This window comes from Mercurialis annua, linkage group LG7 (genome assembly GCF_937616625.2).
Source record: "Mercurialis annua linkage group LG7, ddMerAnnu1.2, whole genome shotgun sequence".
Lineage (NCBI taxonomy): Eukaryota > Viridiplantae > Streptophyta > Magnoliopsida > Malpighiales > Euphorbiaceae > Mercurialis > Mercurialis annua.
This window is the reverse complement of record NC_065576.1, coordinates 46,364,880-46,385,812: the sequence shown is the minus strand read 5'-3', so window position 1 is coordinate 46,385,812 and position 20,933 is coordinate 46,364,880. Positions and strand designations below refer to the sequence as shown.

The 20,933-nt window shown below is 30.2% G+C and overlaps 2 protein-coding genes across 2 annotated transcripts; both read left to right on the top strand.

Moving 5' to 3' along the window:
• The first annotated feature begins 257 nt into the window (after positions 1–257).
• Positions 258–2,287, top strand: LOC126657719 (protein FLOWERING LOCUS T-like). Its single transcript, XM_050352464.1, has 4 exons — positions 258–485; positions 1,074–1,135; positions 1,818–1,858; positions 1,956–2,287. Exons 1-4 carry the CDS (start codon positions 279–281, stop codon positions 2,177–2,179), a joined length of 534 nt encoding a protein of 177 aa, XP_050208421.1. The 5' UTR covers positions 258–278; the 3' UTR covers positions 2,180–2,287.
• A 15,680-nt stretch (positions 2,288–17,967) lies between these two features.
• Positions 17,968–19,375, top strand: LOC126654952 (protein HEADING DATE 3A-like). The gene is made up of 4 exons (XM_050348956.2): positions 17,968–18,229; positions 18,386–18,447; positions 18,755–18,795; positions 18,873–19,375. Exons 1-4 carry the CDS (start codon positions 17,969–17,971, stop codon positions 19,094–19,096), a joined length of 588 nt encoding a protein of 195 aa, XP_050204913.1. The 5' UTR covers position 17,968; the 3' UTR covers positions 19,097–19,375.
• Positions 19,376–20,933: the final 1,558 nt, after the last annotated feature.

Below are 20,933 nucleotides of genomic sequence, written 5' to 3'. Positions count from 1 at the left end.
TTTGCAAATCAAACCGAACCGAAACCATGCTCACCCAACTTGCCTCACATCAAAAGCATTCAAAAGTAAATGTGGAATAAACTCCATGTAAGAATATACATTTATAATAGGCAAGTTTTACATAAAGAGTAATAATCTTTCCACAATATAATACCAATAACTTATGCAAAGTACAAATCAAGTCCAAAAGAGTATGATAGAACACTATATAAAGGGGGGTGTCGTTAGGTAAGTATAGCAAGAAAAAACAGAAAAGGTTGAGTGCAAAAATAAAGAAAATGAATGTGATTTCAAGATTAAGAGACCCTCTTACAGTTGGGCGTGTGATAGGAGATGTAGTTGACCCCTTTAGCCGCTCCATCTCTCTGTGTGTTCGTTACTGCAACAAAGAGGTTAACAATGGCTATGAACTGAAACCATCTCAACTCATCAGCCAGCCTAGGGTTGATGTTGGTGGTCATGATTTAAGAACCTTCTTTACTTTGGTATAGTTCTTCTTCTTCATTCTAATTCTTGTTTCTTGGGTACTTTGTTGTGTTGGTTAAAGTTTTATATGTTTACTCGACTATATGTGTTTTACGGAATGATTATCATCGTTTTATTTATTATTTGCGATAACTAAACTTTTCTTTCTGCATATTACAACAGCAATGCGGATGAAAAAAATGCTCATATGGCTACGAACGCGTTGGATAACCATGCATATTTTTGTGTCTGGGCAAATAATCTTTTAATCTAAATTGTTATAGTAATCTCCCGTTGATGTAAAATAAAAGTTTAGTTTTAAAATATAACAAAAAAAGTTAGTGATGGAATCAGAATTTTATTTCAGCTCGACTTAATTTTTAGTTCACTTCTGACTTCTCGACAGTTCGAGTTTGACCTCCATTTGAACTTAGAGTATAAAATATGAATCCTCTCATTCTTTTGAAAAATTCCGACTGCCGATCGACTGTTCTGTAAAATGTATACAATATTCAGTTTCCGCAAGATATTTTAAATTCTCTTTTTGTATTTATTAGGGTTATTCGTTATATATGATGAGATTGTGTCTGAATTTTTGTTAATTGTAGGTAATGGTAGATCCAGACGCGCCTAGCCCAAGTGACCCGAATCTCAGAGAATACTTGCATTGGTACGTATATAGCCTAGCTTACCACCGAATCATACTACCACTCACTACCTATATCTTTTGCTTCTTTAGTTCTTTAATTATCATACACACATTTGCATATATACACACACGTACACTTGCATATATATACACACACATATATATAGTGATACATATACTGATGCACGATCAACTGGGCGGAATATAATGAACGGTGGATTGGCATTAAAGTTTTCGAAATAACATGCAAAATGTTCTTCCCTTTTGGGATGAAACAGTGGAGCAGGTTTCAATAATACAAAACACATAATGCAGCTGCTGCTGAACCAAGTTGTGCAGTTTAAACACAATGCTGGATACCCGACTTTTTATTTTTACATAAACGAAAGGTTACTAATAAATTCCGGCCAGTATGTGACCGACGGAATGCTACATATCCGACTTTTCCATGTTGGCAATTTATCGGCCACATAGGCGAATACCGGCCGGAATTGAATCGGTAACCTTCCGGTGTTAGAAAACTAGAAGTTCGGTCACTAAATTATAACAAATAAAACTATTTTCTAACAAGTATATAGTTTAATAACCGCTAAAACTGTTTTAACTAGCTAGCTAAGGAAAACTATTACTTTGAAAGGACCAAATTGGATATAAAACTACACTCAATGTTTGTTTTTGATATATAACTTATGGGTGTGTGTAGGATGGTGACTGATATTCCAGCAACTACAGGGGCAAGCTTCGGTGAGTACTACATAATATATAATACTAGTATTTGTTTTAAAAGTTTTAGTTAAAATTAATGATGTAACAAAATTGTTAAAATTTTAAAATATGACAGGGCAAGAGATAGTGTGCTACGAGAGCCCGAGACCGATCATAGGGATTCATCGGTTCGTGTTCGTGTTGTTCAGGCAATTGGGAAGACAGACAGTGTATGCACCAGGGTGGCGTCAGAACTTCAACACCAGAGACTTTGCTGAGCTTTACAACTTGGGTTTACCGGTGGCCGCTCTTTATTTTAACTGCCAGCGTCAGAATGGCTGCGGTGGTCGCCGCCTTTAACGTTGCCTTATATAGTTTATTTCCGCTTCTACTTTTATGTTTTACATTACTAATTATCAGTCGCCTCAGCTTAATGTAATAAACATTAACGAAAGGAAAAAAAATTAAATATGTTTTGTTTAAGTTGGTATTTTATTTTTGGCCTAATCACTCAAAAACCCCTCACCTTTAAACTTTTTTTCAATTCCACCCCGACGTTGAAAATTTGTCAATTTTACCCACTTTTGAATTTTCCGTTTTCAATTGTACCCCAATATTTTAATTTTTGTTAATTTTTTTACTTAAATGATGAAATCATTCAATTAATTAAGTCTAAACATGAAATTAAATTCTTTTTTATTCAAAAAAGTACAAATAAGTCCTTTATTTTTAAAAACTAACTAAAAACCATAATCAAATTAACACTAATTTAAATTCTTAATTAATTTAACTAAATTTAAATAAATTTTAAAAATATGCAATCAATATATGCGAGACATGGAGAATGTTTTAAACAAATTTCCAAACGTAAAAGACGTTAATTTAATTTTTCAGGGTACAATTGAAACACAAAAATGCAAAATAGGGTAAAATTGACAAATTTTCAACGTCAGGGTATGATTGAAAAGGGGCTAAAAGGTCGGGGTTTTTTAAGACATTAGACCTTTATTTTTTGTTTCTATGTTAAATTATGGTCTGGACCATTTGAGGAATTGAGGGCATAACATAACTAGATAGTGGTTTCCATAAAAAAAATAGATATAGTGGCGTGCGAAGAATTAGACTGTAAAATTGAACGGAACTAAAATTTTAATAATTATTTGATTATTTGGTTAATACAACTTGGTTTAATTTGTATTTATATATAAAATTTGTTTTCACTTTTGTCATTTTAAAAGTTGAGATAACCGAAAAACTAACTTTTTAAAATTAATTTAAATACATTTACTCATTTTTTTTAGATTTTATTTCTTAACTATATCTAACAAGTGAATATAACATTGATATGGTAGATGATAGTATATATTAATAAATATAAAAAAACAAGTTATAGACCTAATAGTGAAAATCTAAACCTTTATGATTTTTTATATATCCAAAACTTTTTAAATATTGTAAATTAATTCACTAAAAATCTATTCAATTTTTCTGAATTGATTTAATCGGGACTATATTGTAATTGGATGTATAATTTGAAAAATAATTGGAAAAAAAAATAGTTGTCAATTGAGATAGCACATGATTCAGATAAATTAATATTGAAAAACAGTACATCGACTTTGAAAAAATTTATAGATACCCAACAAATAGACAAAATTGAGATAGATTTATTATAATTTTTTTAAAATTTAGATAGATTTTTAAAAAGTTAAAAAGGTTCAATTTTTTTGCACTATAAATCCAAAATTCTTGGACAACAATTTTTTAGTTAATTTTAAAATTAAAAGACAAAAAAACATAATTTTGGTTTTTAATTGAATCAAATCAATCTTTGGGTCGGTTTAATATATCTTAACCTAAAAATTGATTTGGTTTAGTTTAAAATTTATCAAATTTTCAATTGGTCGATTTGACAGATTTTCAAACCGAATTAACTCATGCATACACCTAGGCACAACACACAATTTATCAGTCCAAAAATGTTGCACGTTTGTAGTATTCCAGATTCATATTATCAAAACATCATGGATCTTTGACAAGAATTAATTAATTAATATCTGTAAAAAGTCCTTATTTTTATAATAATTGATGAATATCGAATCCTATTTTAAGCACAATGGAGTTAAATCGCAGGAAATCCATTTTTAGACGATACCGGACTCCCGCCTAAAAGAGCAAACTAGACGAAATAGACGGCCGAATCCATAGAATCTGCCTCGACTGGAATATCATATCATCCGACAGGAAGAAGACCGAATCCCTGAGGACTCGGACAAAGCGCGTCGACCCTGAGATTCTGACAGATTGCCAGATCTGCTATATATTCTCGAATATCTTTTCTATTTGGATAAAAACTCCAACTTAGAAAGATATCATCCTACTTAGAAAGACGAGACTATTTAGGAAAATGTTCCTAAATATGACTCATGTCTGAATAAGGAATATCACTTCTAATCAGGCCCTACAAAATAGGATTCACCTTCCTATTATAACTTTATAAGGTATATTATCATCTACTATAAAAGGAGTTTGAGAAATGCCTAAACACGCAACTACAATATATACACAAAACTCTGCTCAAAGCTCAAAGCTCAATACTGACTTTGGCATCGGAGAGTTAATCGGACAACCACTGTCCGATTAGTTTCTACCTTATTTTTCAGGTCACGTAAACCGGATCAGAAGGCAGACTCCATCAGCAATATAAAAGTTCATAGCAACTTTAAGAAAAACGTATTTCTTTTAAATAAAGTATTTGATAATTTTTATGCTTGTATTGTTAGTGATATGCAGTAGGTCAATCATGTTTGACCATGTTTTGATTTTATCATTTTGTTATTTATTGATTGGCAGTTTTTATCATTTTATATTAATGATTAAAATACTTGAATGGTTAATTCTTTCTAAGGTCATCAAGTATGTGACTTGATAGTAGAACCTTTAGGTTTAATAAAAGAATTATATACCATCTATCCCTAGTCTTAATAGAACATTGAGACTAGTATGATGTTGACTGATGATCATGTTTTACTAATCATGTATATGAGATATTAAGTCAAATCATAGATGCTATTTGAGAAATAAGGCACTGAATGACCCACTGTGAGAATACTACATAGATCACTGTCATAAGTAATTCTCATTGCAGTTCTATTAGTATAATCCTTTGACCTTGAAATCATCATGGATTTCTACATAGCTATTTCATATTTTGATACAGTCTTACATTATCTTTAACAGGATAATGGAATAGATTGTCATTGGATATGAAAGTAACTATGTGAGAAATGTGAGTGACTGAGAAGGAATTTGTCTCTCATTTATTTGAGTAAGATATCTATGGGCCCTTTGAAGAAGATAGACTGAAGGAAATGCATGGCCATGCTAAATGAATTGATAAAGAGTTATCATTTTCAGTCTACTTAGAGTCAAAAAACTAATGATTGAATATTATAAGGATGACAGGACTATGCCTTATATTCAATCTGGATATCGAGAGACAAATGGATTAAAATATTATTGTAAATGGTTAAATCGGATTGTCGATATTCGTATAACTTGGGTAGTCATGATGTCTTGCTAGAGGCCACTTATGACTTGTGGGCTGAAATAGGGATTTCGAGCCTACTGCCAACGTTATATGAACCTACAGGGTCGCACACTAAGAACAGGCCCAAAACAGTTATGGGTTGTACAAGCCCAATGTGATTAAGTGATTAATTATTACATATATATATATATATATATATATATATATATATATATATATATATATATATATATATATATAATTCGTAATTTAAAGATAAGTGTTTTCCTTAATTTATTATTTTTTGGAAGATAATAAATATAGTAATTAATATATATGGATGATTATCAAAAAAGGAATTTTTGATAAACATAAACTTGTAGAATTGCAATGAGATTGAAATTCGAATTTGTCTCAAACCCTAGTGTTGTTGTATCACTATAAATACACATTAAGCAATTGGTTTGAGAATTACGAAATCCATTATTCACTAAATCACTAGAATTCGAAATTGCTTGTGAAGTAATAGTACTAGCACACAAGCACTAGTTTTGGCTAAGGTCTGTTCGTGTGGATACTCGTAGAGGACGCATTCTTTTGGAGGCGTTTCTGATCCGAAGCCAGGTATCAACAAAGTGAACCACCTCCTTCCTTCCTACATTGCTGTTGAATTCGACATACAAGTAAGTATTAATTCTGTAGTTAATCTATTTATTCGAATTACATGGATCTTGGTAAACAGTTTACTAATCCTATTCAAAAATTAAGGGTTTTAGATAAATTTTTGAAATTCCGCTGCGCAATGAACCTAGAAAACCCAACATATATACATTGTCATCGAAGATGGATTAGTTTATTATAAAAATAAATTAAAGCCTTAATTTTTTTTTATTCTTATCAATCAGATGATCCAACTTTTTAATTTGTTGTTGTCATAAATTACAAAATTATTAGACAGAATAGATGGCATTTTTATAGAAAACATGTTTACCATTTTTATTATAATTATAGGCATATTAACTTAGGCTTAACACATAAGTTAATTTTTAATTTATACATTTTCACCTAACTTATTGTACCTGTAAACATTTAAAAAATATTTTTATCAATTTAACATCTAATTTAAAGAGTGAGCAACAATCGATGTGATGTTACTAAAATATTTGGCAAGGATTAAATTAGATGACATGTATTATTATTTAATGTACTCCCTCCGTTCCACAAAGATAGGTCACCTTTCTATTTTGGGCGTTCCAAATTATAGGCCATCTTTTATTTTTGGTTAATAATTTTAAACTTAAAAGTCTTACTTACACTACACGAAAAACAGCTTCTGGCGGCGGTTTGTTAAGGACAATGTTTGAAAACGCCCCTGCAGTTTAAACTTTTTCAAAAATAATGCTTTTACAGAGGCGGATCTCATAAATGCCCCTAATTAATGAAAACCAATCCATTTTTTAACCTTTTTTCCTTCTTCTCTTTTTCAAATCACGATGTGGTAATCTTTTAGAGAGCCAATTTTTTCATCTTCTCCAAATCACGATTCTCTTCGCGCGTAAATTCCCTAATCAGTTTTCTCTTCGCGCATAATTTCCCTAATCAGTTTTCTTTTCTTCTCCAAATCACGATTATCTTCTCATTTTCTTCTTAGGGTTTCTGATTTCAATAATTTTGCGTAGAAGAACTGATATCAATGGATTATTTTCTGGTGAGGAAAGCTTATATTAGGGATTCTACTGCATATTTTGTATGATCTCATAATCGTGATTCGTTGCTCTCTCTGGTATGATCATTTTCCACTTCTTAACACTAATTGTTTTTCTATTTGTTGGAGACTAACATTTAAAGGAATAATTAATAATTTATATTGCGTATATATCACTTATATTAGGGATTCTACTGCATATTTTGCGGGGTAATCTTGCATATGAGTGATATTTGTATTTCTGTATTTGCAATAAAACTGCATTCAGTTCAAATTATTTTGAACTGAGATGATAAATCAAGTACATGATATTTTTTCATGAATTTATGTAATTCAAAGAAATCCTACAAAATGTTTATTCTAGGAGCTTTTGACCAGGCACTAATCCACAGTTGTAGGATTTCTTCCAACTGAGATGGTAAATTTTGACTTTTTTGTGATTTTATGTTGTTTCCACTTATATTACATGTGCTATTACTTGAGCTTATGCTTATTTATGCAGTTTTTGCAATTTATTGATTCTCTTCCTGTTTATTTCCTCATCTTTGGAATTTTGTGAAAGTAAGAAATTCAACCTGCTTACATTTTATATGCAAAAAGTCCTAGATATTTATATTTACAAATGTCTCCCATAGCATGTACTTGTGCAAAGATTACATAAACTTAAATCATGAGGTACTTACACCTTGCTCAACTCTGCTTGTATTATAATCGCAGGCGTCTGATATCGAGGCTTGTAGAATCTTCTTTAATTCGCAACGCATTGGTCAGTACATCAGTATCTGTACTGACTTAATCGGACATATCTTGTTAGATGTGCGGGGCTGCAAATGAGTGATCATTTCTTTCATAGTAATAACTGCAAGTTTCCTATGGTCTTTTGAGTTTCTTTTGTCACCTTGTTGCAGGATGCTCTTATTCTTTCCTAAGTTGTTGACAGATTATAGAAGAATGAAGCTCGCCAATATGTTATCTATCTATATTTAATATAAGTAAGTTGCTTTATGCCTTTTTTGATATTCATGCCTATCGCCAATAACCCAAATTTATCTATGGATTTTGTTTTTGAAAAATTCATTACTGCATTATTGTTTTTGTTCATTGTTTCATTTTCCTGGATGATATTTTTTTGGATCAGGACCATCTCCAAGATGTACCATCTTATGCATTTACTTTTATGTCCCGTATTTATTTGTTTTTTCCATTAACTTTATAATAGATATGTATGTCGGTTTTCCGAACTGAAAGCTAGCAAATGATGTCATCATTGAAGCTGGAGAAATGTTTTAGTCATCTTATCTTTAAAAAATCTGAAGAATATGGAGTCCCCTGTGAGTTTTTCTGCCTTCATTTCTGTCTTTATTTCTTGACTACAGGCAGTTGCTGACTCATTTGTTGCTTTATGAAAGTTGTATTTGTACTTGTAGTTTCATTATAGCTCAGCTGAAAAAAGGCGTTTTTTTTACATATCTACAGTTGGAGACCTTTAAGATACAACTAATGCAATTGCTAAATAATGATAGTTCATTTAGTGAGATCCTGTTTCTATGTTCTTTTCTTGAACTGTTGTATTTAGCAATTTGTCTTGAACTGCTGTATGTAGGATCTTTGCTTCTTTTGTTTCTTAAGAGGTGCTAATTAGCTTTTCTTCTATCTTAAACAGCAAACTGAAACTATTGACATCGAAACTTGTGACTATTCAGTTTCTATAACCTGTGTTGTTAAAGGTGCTACTGTTAAACTTGCTTCATCCTTCATTTCATTCATTATCATCATTTTTGCCTAATATATATTATGGCTATTGCTCAGTGCATTTCAACCATAAGGATGTAGGTTCAAAATTTGGTTATATGTTTGAGCATTATAAACAAATTTTCTCAACCTCACTTTCTCAATCTCATTGGGAGGTGTATTATTTAAACTTTGTTATACCACATGTCTCAGTTTCTCAATCTCATTGAGAGGTGTTATTTAAAATTTACACTTCACATTTTAATTTTTTTCTTAATGTTTCTTCGTATTATATTTTCAGTTTGATGCAGGAAGGTCGATGCCATCAGTTTGGATTCTGTTTATGGCGCAGCATTCTCTGGGTCCTAATGGAGGTCAGATTTTTTTCTGTTAATTAGTTTTATAATCAATTTGTTATCTAGGTCCTGTTTTTTGCATGAATTACATAAAGAAGAACATTGATTGATTGCAATCTAAATTGCAATCTAGTAGTTCTAATGGAGAAAAGCAAGGAGAAGCAGCTACACTTGGTTTTGCTGATGCCTTAGATTATGTTTTAATGGCAATTGGGTGTGTTGGTGCATTAGTTTATGTTCTTTGACTCTTTTGCTTCAGTTTTTTGATGATCTTGTTAAGTCTTTTGGTTCTTATGCTATAAAGATACGGATAAGATGATGCAAGAAGTTTTGAAGATAACTCAAGAAACCCATTTTTATTATTTTTAACCTAACCAAATTATGAAGCTAACAACAAATTTTCTTTCTTTTTTGATTCGTAGTATATGTTTTACATTCTCATTGTTGGTGCTGCAATTTCGGCATCTTCTTGGGCAGGTTTGTTCTTTTTGACTCTGTTTTTGGTTTATTATGCTCTGTTTTTTGAGAATTTGAAAGTGCAGCTTTTTAATTGAATTTAACTGGATATACGGAGTTATCATGTTGGATGTGGACTAGAGAGACAATCAACTAAAGTGAGGATCAAGTATTTAGAAGCAGCTTCAAACCAATTGTTCGAATCCAAGTTTGCTTGCTTTCGTTGGGAATCAAGATCATTACAAGGATATTCATCAACATTGAAGCTAACTTTACTTTGATGTTAACCTGTAATTGAAATTAATTTTTTGCTTATAAATTACTGTTTTTTTTTTGGCTTAATGGAGTTTCCGGATGCTTCAGTTTATAATTAGTAGGTAAATGTAACTTCTGTAGGGCAGTTTAAACTGCCCCAAATTTTTTTTAAAAAATATTCGATGTAGGGGCGGTTTTAACCGCCCCAACACTCTTTAAAATTCTTATATGTAGGGGCAGTCTTAACCGCCTCCTACTTCTTCACCCCTAATAAATACTTATCCCGGCAGGTGTTAAAACCGCCCCTATGACGTAGTGGCGCCGGGGAAAACGACGGTTTAGGGGCAGTTTGATGAAACGCAGTTACAGCTTATAGGGGCGGTTATAACCGCCCCTACATAGAACAAAAACCGCCCCTAGAGGTGACTTTTGTTGTAGTGTTACCCCTAATAAATGTACATTGTTATCTTCAAATTAATTAGGGAAAAGGTACAAAAATGACCCTCATGTATAGCCCGCGTCTCTTATTGGCACTTTATGTATTTCGAATCTCAAATATAACCTTAACGTCTTAAAAAAGTGTCAAAAAAACACAATAAATTAACAGAGGTTAATTTTGCTGTTAAGTATATGATGTGGCAATACATTTGCACAGGTAAGCTTTTGATAGACATAACACGTCGTCACCTCACTTCAATTAATGGCGTCTTCTTCTTCCTCTCAAAATCCCCAAAATTCTTTTTTCAAAATTAAAAACCCTAAAACATAAACCTTCAAATACATGGCCTCATCTTATTCTTCTTCCTCTCCACTTCATCTACACCAAATCTACACACCTTTCTTCTTTCATTATTAAACGGCTAAAAGGCAAGCAGAAAAATGTATTAAACTGCTAGCCAAAGATCTTCAAATGGTCCTTGCTCTAGTTCAGCACCTCCACACATCCAAAAACTATATCCGCGAATTGGCCACAATTCTGGTTGCAAGAAGATCATCAGCCACTGAGCTAAGCTTCCTCAAAACTTCAAGAACCTTGTCAAACAGCTATTAATTGAGAGCATTATTATGGAACAAAGGTGGATTTCAATACCTATTTTAGTTTTAATTAAACTATCATTTTTTTATCTTCTTATTTTAGCTGTTTATTCAGTTAAATTGCAGCAAACGATTTAAGAAGATACCAAATTCAAAAAGATACCAAATGAAGGAAAATAAAAACACCCATTAAACTTTAGTAAATTTAAATGCTTAATAATCATCCAAAATTTCAATACTCTTTGAGAAAGCATACAAGCAAGCACATTTCTGGAGTAAGTTCAGCAGGCGGGCACGAAGAACAGTGTTGGTCTTTTTCAAACTGAACTCTCCTCTTAAAAATATGGAAGTTGATGAAAGCTCTTCTTGGAATTGCTCCTCTGATGTAATCTAGGCCAAGCTTGGTATAACAATTCATTGCCCTGTTTCTTTGACTTTCCAGTTCTAATTTTCAAGAAAGAAATCTAGAAATTTTGAGAGGAAAAAGATGAAGAAGAATGTATTAATTGTATGTAGATGATGATGTGTCATATCTATTAAAAAGCTTACCTGTGCAAATGTATTGCCACATCACACACTTAACAGCAAAATTAACCTCTGTTAATTTGTAGTGTTTTTTTGGTACTTTTTTATGACGTTAGGGTCATATTTGAGATCCGAAATACATGAGGTGCCAACAAGAGACATGGACTATACATGAGGGTCATTTTTGCACCTTTTCCCAATTAATTAATTGCTCCATGTTCCAATATGGAATAAATGTCATTTTTTAATACCTATGCAAAATACACCAATACAAAAATTAGTCATCAATACACTATTTATTTATTTAAAAAAATATTAAAGGCTAAAAATGGAAAAGTGCACAAATAAACTAATTTTAACTAACATAACTACTTTTTTCTTAATTCTCGTATTTGTCCAAACGGCCTATCTTTGTGGGACGGAGGGAGTATCATTTAACCCTCAAACTTTTATATTTTCATCCATTTGATCTACAAATTACTAAATTTAACTATTGTATCTATGCACTTATTTTTTGACAATCTAACCTACAAGACAAATTGAAGCTACAAATTCTTTTTTAAAAACTACAGAGGTACTCAAAAGAATTCATTTTCTTTATAATACAGAAAAATTCGTTTTGTTTGTGCATAAAGCCAAATAAAATTAAAATATCCTTACAAACGGATAATTAGATAACCACTGGCATTTCAACTCTTTTGTCTCTCCTTCCTCCGGCTCCTAAACTGCCCTCAAAATCATGCTTCTAGGGGGTGTATAAAACTGAACCGAAATCGAATTGAATCGAACCGAAAATTGCCAGTTCGGTTTTAAAATTAAGATTTTTTTTATACATTTTGATTCGGTTTGGTTTTAGATTTTTAAAAACCGGAAAAAATGACTTTTTTAAAAATTTATTATTTTTTTATAGAAATATTACTATTTAAAAAAAAAACTATTTTCTTTCATATTTAAATGTTATTGTGTGTAAACCATTACAACTGACTTAGATTTAAATTTTAGAATTAATTTTGTTAATTTATTAATTTTAATTTTAATTTTTTATGAGTAAAATTCAAAAAAAAAAAGAATTATTTTCCTATTTTGGTAAAACCGAACCGAGCCTATTTTTTGGGTCAAAGTTCCGACCGGTTTTAAAAAAAATTAAAAACCGATCGGTTTTACTAATTCCACTTCCCAGCCGAATATAAAAACCGAGTGCATACCCCTACATGCTTGTTGACGTCCACCATTAGTAAGTCTTGTCTGTCTTTCGCTACACGGAATATTATGTGATACTCCCTCTGATCCATAATATTTGTCGCATTTGGAAAAAAAAATTAGTCCATAATATTTGTCGCATTTAGGAAATCAAGAGAGCATTAATTGCTCTTTTTCATGTTTCCCCCCATTAATTTATTGAAAAAATATAATAAATAAATAAAAATAGTAGTCATAAATATAAACAAATTTCAACGTAAGATTAACTTAGTAAAAGTCTACAAATTAAGACATATTAATTATTTTTTTAATTCTTGTATTAAAACTAAATGCGACAAATATTATGACTGGAGGGAGTAGGTTACTAAATTACACATTTTTTTAACTATCTAATTACTAAATTAAATTTTATCTTTTTTCTGATTTTTGAATGCAGAAAAAGTATATCTTCAAGTTCTTCAATAATCTCCATTAAAAAAAATTCAGTTATGTGGCATATTTTTAATAAATAATTCGCCATTTTTTAAGCGTGAATTGCACAAGTTTTTTATAAGTTCACCAGTGACCTACTATGTTGACATATCATGAGTCTTAGTCCATTTCAATAAAAGAAAGATAGTTATGATAAAATTGTGTAAGAATCATGATTTGAACCTATGATATGCTTGCATTATATGAATCTATTTTATAATTCCTAATTGACATAAAAATAAAAATATTACTTTCAATTGGCATGTTATTTGTTTAATCAAAATAGAAAAGATAAGTTCATAAGTGAAACTAAACAATGATAGACGTTAAAGGGTGTAAGAGATAAGTGTTAAAGGTTGAGGGTGAAATTGAATTTATTTATTTATACTTCATCTTATAAAAAGATATATATGTCTATTTATTACAAACCTAAAGAGATTAGAGGTTAAATTGATAAGTGATAAATGTTCGGAAGTGCAATAGGTTAAATTAGTAGGTTAAGGATCAAATAGATAAAAATATATAAATTTAGGGTGAATTATACATTTATTCTATTAACTTTTTTTTTTGGTTGTCCATCCGGTTTACAGGGCTTCGCCCTGACTAATCCGGATCCGACGCGTCGCGCACTTGGCATGGTGGGTGAGTCTGCCAGCGAAAATTTTCTACATTCATAAAACTCGAACCGGAGACCTTGCTTAAACGATATCAAGCCGCTTATCACTTAAACAAATCAATTAATTAGTGGATTTGGAAGAGTAGGTGGTCCCATTCACCATAAAAGAGTGATAAAAAAATGGGCAGAATCCGTGTTGGTACATTTATTCTATTAATTTATTAATTAACTAGCCATTATATGCTTTTTGTTTAAAAAAATCAAGCAACTTCATTACTTAAAGATAAAAACAGTTACAAATGTAAGAACTTAGAAAGTATAAAAACCAATTCCTATGAGTCTATGATGTGATAAAAAAAACAAACATCATGTGCTAATAAATGCGCAGTTTGATTCGCAGACCGTCTTACAAACACAAAAGATAAATTATGAAATTGTTTCTCTAGTTCAATACACCAACTAGTGTATCCCCAACAACCGAATTTGGATTACGGATATCAAGAATAGCCTCCATAACATCCGACTCTATAACAAACTTGTCTCTATCCTTTAGCTAACTTAAAACTTCATGAATGCCCATAAGCTCTACCACTCTCAGGCCAAAATCACCTCCGAAGCCAAGCTGTCTTGCTTGCACCACCTGCCTAAGTTCATCCCTCACAAATGATACCCACATCCATACTACCACTCTCAGGCCATCATTTTCATCAATAACTCTATCATTGATGACTAGATTTTATTGATGACTAGAAGCAGTATTGACAATGATTCAACAAGTTCAGCAGTAATCGCTACATGAGATTAACTTTTCATAACTATATATAATTCTGTAAGTATAAATAAATTAAGGATTTTTTTTGCCAAAATCTAGTCCATAAAAAATTTATATGTTCTTTCTGATGTTTAATTTGAAGAACATGGTAATTTAATAAATCTGTTTAAACGCACATAATTACATATAAAAAGCATCACTATTTAATGTGTCCAAAAGATACAGTAGAAGAAATTATCTCCTTTTCAAATGATCCGTTTAAGAAGTTTATACCATATTTTCATGTCAATTGGTATTGAATATTTATTTTATCTCATTAGAAATTTTAAGGGGTATTGACAATCCAAATTTTAATGTTTCAATTTTATAGCGATTTAATCTTATTATTCAAAATATTACAAAATAAATTTTAACATTTCCAGTTTTTATATTTTGCAGCCTAAATTCGTTTTTCGGCAATTTTGTCCCCCTTTTTAGCCTATATAGTGCAAAAACGCAAGAAAATAGTTTTATTTGTAATGTTTTTAAAACGTTAGGATTTAATATGTCAATACATGTATCTTATAGGTTGTCATATATGCATAAAATTCCCGTAAAACGGTTTAGGCTATAAAATGAAAAGGTTTGAATTTGTTTGTAATGTTTTTAACAAATTGCTACTTGAGATAGGATTTATTTTGCTAATATCTCTAATTTTAAATATACATTAACTAAACTTTAATTTATAATATAGTTGTTTATTATTGGATGTGATTCCAATAATTAATTAATAGAAAAAAAATAAAGTGATGTGTTTATTATTAATTTTGGTTTTGTTCTAAAAAATATTCGGTATTGTTCCTTTTTAGACGGACGGAGCAAAAGGAGTAAAATGAATAATACAAGACCAAATGTATGGATCAGACTCTCTCGTTTAGTTCGGTTTTGAATTTGAACTTTAATAAAGTTTTTTTTTCGACGAAGGTAGATAACATTTATAAAAAAAATTCACATCGGACCCTCCGAACCTAAAATACCACATGTCCGTTAGGGATTGGCCAATTCAGCACTGACGTATTAGGTTCGATGGTTCATATTGGCCAGTAACTGACTGACATGTGATATTTTAAATTTGGAGAGTCAATATAAATTTTTGTTATAACGTTAATTATGTCCATCAGAAAATAAAGTCCATGAATGTTCAAATTTAAAATTGAATCAAACGTGAGGGTCTAAGATGGAGTTTTAGCCATAATACAATATGTTGGCCAGCGCTATTGCTGACTGTCTAAATCAAAATCTGCTTCAATTGTAATCCTTGTCGATCGACCTCGTCAAGCTAGCAACAAATATAGTTTTAGAAACTATTCCTAGTTGTTCGTCCAAAATAATTCATCCATATCAATGCAAAAAGAATATCATATAAGTGAGAACAGTGTGTAGATATTATATAATAATACTTAATTAAAGGGAGAAATTAAAAAAACAATCAAATTCGGATATAAAGCTGCTTTTGAGAGTCATCCACAGTTAAAGTTAAAATTCTTTATCTAAAAAACTTGAATGCCGGTGGAAGAGTAAACATAATTTTCTAGATTTTTTTTTATTTGAAATTTTTATCATTGGTCTTCTTAAATTTTATTTTCGGCATGTAAATTTCTTGATCTTTGATTTGACGATCACTACAAATATTTTTGTCCAAAAAATATTTAAAATACCCCTAATTAGACAATCCTAACCCAACCAACCGCAATTCAACCAACCAACTCCAACCTAGATTTGAAACATCGGTCCAACTTAGATTTGAAAGTGTTGGTCTGCCAGATAAAATGTTCACCCTGCAAAGGAGATTTTAATAAGCTAGAAGCTGAAATTTTAAAATATATTACATTCAATTATCACGTAGGCCCAATTAAATTGATTTTGAAAAATTAAATAGATTTTTCAGGATTTGACCAAGTTGAGATAGATTTATAATTTTTAAAAAATTCAAATAAAATTTTAAAAGAATACAAAACAATTGAACTTTTAATACCATTACATCTTAGTTTTTTTAGACATACTTGGTCTCTGATCTACTTTGCTTTTTTAATTATGTACTTTTAACTTTTAGTTTATTTAGTCTATGTACTAATCTTTTTGTTTAAATCCTTTGTAAATTTGCTATTTACTTAGTCCTTTTTAAAGTTTTATTTTTTATTTACTCCGTCCCTAATCTACTTTTTAAAGACTAAATCATTGCGAAATTTGATTGTAAAGTGACTAAGCACATAAAAGGTGAAAAATATAAAAACTAATTAAAAAAACAAAATATAACAGAGACCAGGTAAATTACAAAATTAAAAAAAATAGAGACCTAAGAATGTGTTAAGCATTTTTTGTAGGGAAAAAGTTTAAAAAATGACCCTAATATATAGTTCGCGTCTCATGTTGGCACCTCAAGTATTTCGGATTTTAAAAATGACCCTAACATCTTGAAAAAGTATCAAAAATGACTTCCATTAATATTTCTGGTTGATGCCGTACACGGCCATCCATTTTTTATGTTTTTTTTTGATATTCTTTTCACGATATTAAGGTTATATTTGAAATTCGAAATATATGATGTGCCAATAAAAAATACGGGATATATTATATATATAATGATCATTTTTGCACCTTTTTTTTATGAATTGAAGCTCTTGTATAAATTCAGTTGTTAGCTGGCTCCATCATATATAACCAAGTGAAAATTGACTGATCATCCAAATAAGCCAACCACATTATTCTCCCTTTGAGTTTGTGGTGCTACATTTTTTGATACTTACCATTTTTCTTTTACATTTTTTTATATTGAATCTTTCACTTTATTTTGGTAGTGTCATCATCCAATATTTAGTATGATATCTCTCTCACTAGAGACTACACACACAAAAAATAAAGTCTTTTATACAACCACAATATTATTCTCACGTCATTGAATGATTTTCATCATTAAAACGTTTTAGCAACAGAAAATTAATTTTTAACAATGAAATTAAATCCCCTTGTTATAATTCGATTTTCTTGTAATGAATATCATGAAAATTCATCTAAACTATAGTGAACCAAATAAATACTTAAGGAAAAATGAATTGTACCACAAACAAAGCTTATTTTCTATATATATCATAATTTTTAAATTTTACCAGTTTGATTCATAATTTTTTTAATTATGTCAAATACATGACCTGAAAACTCGTTTATAACAGATATGGCGCAATATTATATGTCTACATATATAAATTTTATCATGTTTGATGTTTATAACATCGTGTCACATCAGTTTCGTCTTTTTAAAATCCATTATCGTGATTAGCATGTAAACACACAAACAAATAAATTTGGAACTTTTTTAACTTTTTCCCGGAATAAAAAAAATTGTGATAGATTTCAATTATATCCACATTCAATTGATTCTGTTATTTTCATGAATTGAGCGAAAAGGAAAAGTAAGATACTTCAGAACCGTTATATAAGAAGTAGTAGTGTTTGTAAGTCATGTATATTTTTATCATAAAAAAAAACAGTGTAAGTGTGTTCAAAGTGTGCACTGAATTTGTAATGCCAAGGGACAGAGACCCTCTGGTTGTAGGGCGTGTCGTAGGAGATGTATTGGACCCTTTTATAAGGTCGATTTCTCTGCAAGTTGTTTACGCCATTAAAGGTGTTAGCAATGGCTGTGAATTCAAACCTTCTCAAGTTGTGAGCCAGCCTAGGGTTAATGTTGGTGGTGATGATCTTCGGACCTTCTATACTTTGGTATTCTATTCATTTAATCTTCATTGTGTTTCATTTTCTTTTAAAAGAAGATTAAAGTATTTTTCTCGAAAACTCGGGATTTATCGATTTTAGGTGGAACGCTCTTACCGTTTGATATAACTCGATGTCTCGTTTGATAGATTTCTTAATTTGTAGGTTATGGTGGATCCTGATGCGCCTAGCCCAAGTGATCCTTACCTGAGAGAATACTTGCATTGGTTTGTTTTAAAACATGTCCTTTAATTAATATTTGACTAATAAAAGTCGAGATTTACCGATCAATAAGTGTTCTGATTGATGTTCTCACTTTATAATGCGAGAATTTATAAAAATTCCAAGTTCGAATCTTCACACGAGCACGTTGAAAATTTCTCATGCATGCATGAGAATAAGCTACTCTTTATTCTATTGTGTAGTTACCATGCAGGCCCATTGGGCCTTCAATGAATAAAGCAAAAATAAAAACTAAATTTTGCTTCTAGCTTTGTAGAATATTTAAGTTTTGGGTGCATGGTACAATTGCAGGCTGGTGACTGATATACCAGCAACAACAGGAGCTACTTTTGGTGAGTATATATGACTAATATATTTACATTAATTATGAAATATTGACTATATTATATGATATATATTATATATGTAGGGCAAGAGGTGGTGTGCTACGAGAGTCCTCGACCATCGGTCGGAATTCATCGCTACGTATTCATATTGTACCGGCAGCTCGGTAGACAAACAGTGTACGCACCCGGGTGGCGCCAGAGTTTCTGTTCGAAAGAATTTGCTGAGCTTTACAATTTGGGCTCACCTGTGGCTGCCGTCTATTTTAATTGCCAGCGGGAGTCTGGCTCCGGTGGAAGGAGGTCATAACATGAAAAAATAAATAATAATTATATTTATTCACATATTAAGATATCATTAATAATGTGTAATGATGCGTGTTTTAAGTTACGGATATAATTGGTATACATACATGTTTATAAAATTATATGTATATATACTAATTATATACTATACAATAAACATTTCCTAATGGAAATATATTAATGTTGTTAATTAAGGTTTGGTGAAGTTTGTAACGGTGTAAGTTAATTTATTGCAGATAGAATTATCAAAAAAAAAAATTATTGCAGATAGAGACTGCATATATATTTATTCTTGTTACTAAATATTTTTGACCCTCTCACTTTTTTTTTTCAAGTACAGTACATCATGATCACTAGAGATTGTGACAATCAAGTCCAAGGAATAATTTGCCCTTTCCTTAATGCCCCAATTACCAAAATAAATTATCAACTTTAATCGTTATTTTAAGGCTTTTTTTTGTAGTAAACTATTTAATTTAAATGCCTATTCGTTCAAAAAAGCAGCTTTTTCTTAATTATAACCAAATTTTAAATCCATCAATTGTAGTATGATTTTGACAAGTACATTATAATTAAATAACTAAATACAAATGGTTAGAATTAAAACAATTCAAAAAGATTTCTTATTTTTAAATACTAAATTATTGATTGTGGTGAGCCTCATAATTACTTTATTTTTTAAATAAAAAAATGAACCATGTGCCTCATATCAGATCAATTTACTAAAATAATTCATCAGAATGTTAAACTAAAAAGGGTTAAAAGTAGCAATTTTAAAAGTTTAGGCATTTTTGATAATTAATCCTTCGTTGAAAAATATAAGTTCGATTTTTTTTCAATTTGAAACCATCGCTGCAACAATAAATTATACAAGAATAATACTGAAACATTAAAAGGATAACATCAAAACTTCCATCATAGAATATCAGAATATGGATTACCTTAAGTTTTTTTTTCTTAATGTTAAATATTTGAACTCACAACTTGTAAAAAAATTGTAAGATCAATTATGGGTGTGTCGGTGAAAACGAATTAATCAACTGAATTAATCGAACAAAAATATTTGAATAAAATTTAATTTGATTTTTGGTTTCAATTTGATTCAGATAATTTATTATTAATTTTCGTATATAAATATACAATAAACTATAAAATACTTTTAAAATTATAAAAGAGATATTCAATCTAATATTAATTCTATTATTTTTTTTATTTTTTCATTAACATGTTCCTATAATTAAGTTTTTTCATTAAAATACTATATATTTATAACATTCTTTCCTATTTTATATAGGAATATATTAGGAATTAAACTATATAACAAATTCAATCACTAGGGAAATATCCAATATAAATTTATTTCTATTAAATCGCCTACATTTGCTCATTAAACCACTATTATTATTAACTAATTTGTTTTCTTCTACCTATTATTAATTGTAAATAATTTTTCTGTCTTTTATATATTAAGTAAAATGCCCCTCTTTTTTAAATTTCTAGCTCCGCACATGCGCATCTATACCATTGCATTTGATTAATGTATTTATCCATAGTTTATACATTTGAAATTTATGTCTTTTTTATATTAATATAATTTTATAAGGTTAAAATTATTTTACTCACTCATTGCATAATACTAATTTAATTGAATTTTGAAATTCAAATATTCAATGAGTGAAAATTGGGGAGTAAATGCATTATAAATAGGGTTAATTACATATAAAATCACAACCTTTACACGAAATTGCAAAAATAACACGACCTTTAAAACGTGGCAATTCAGGGCACCACCTTTCATTTCTTTTCAAAAATAACACGGGCACATTTTTAGTGGCATTTTT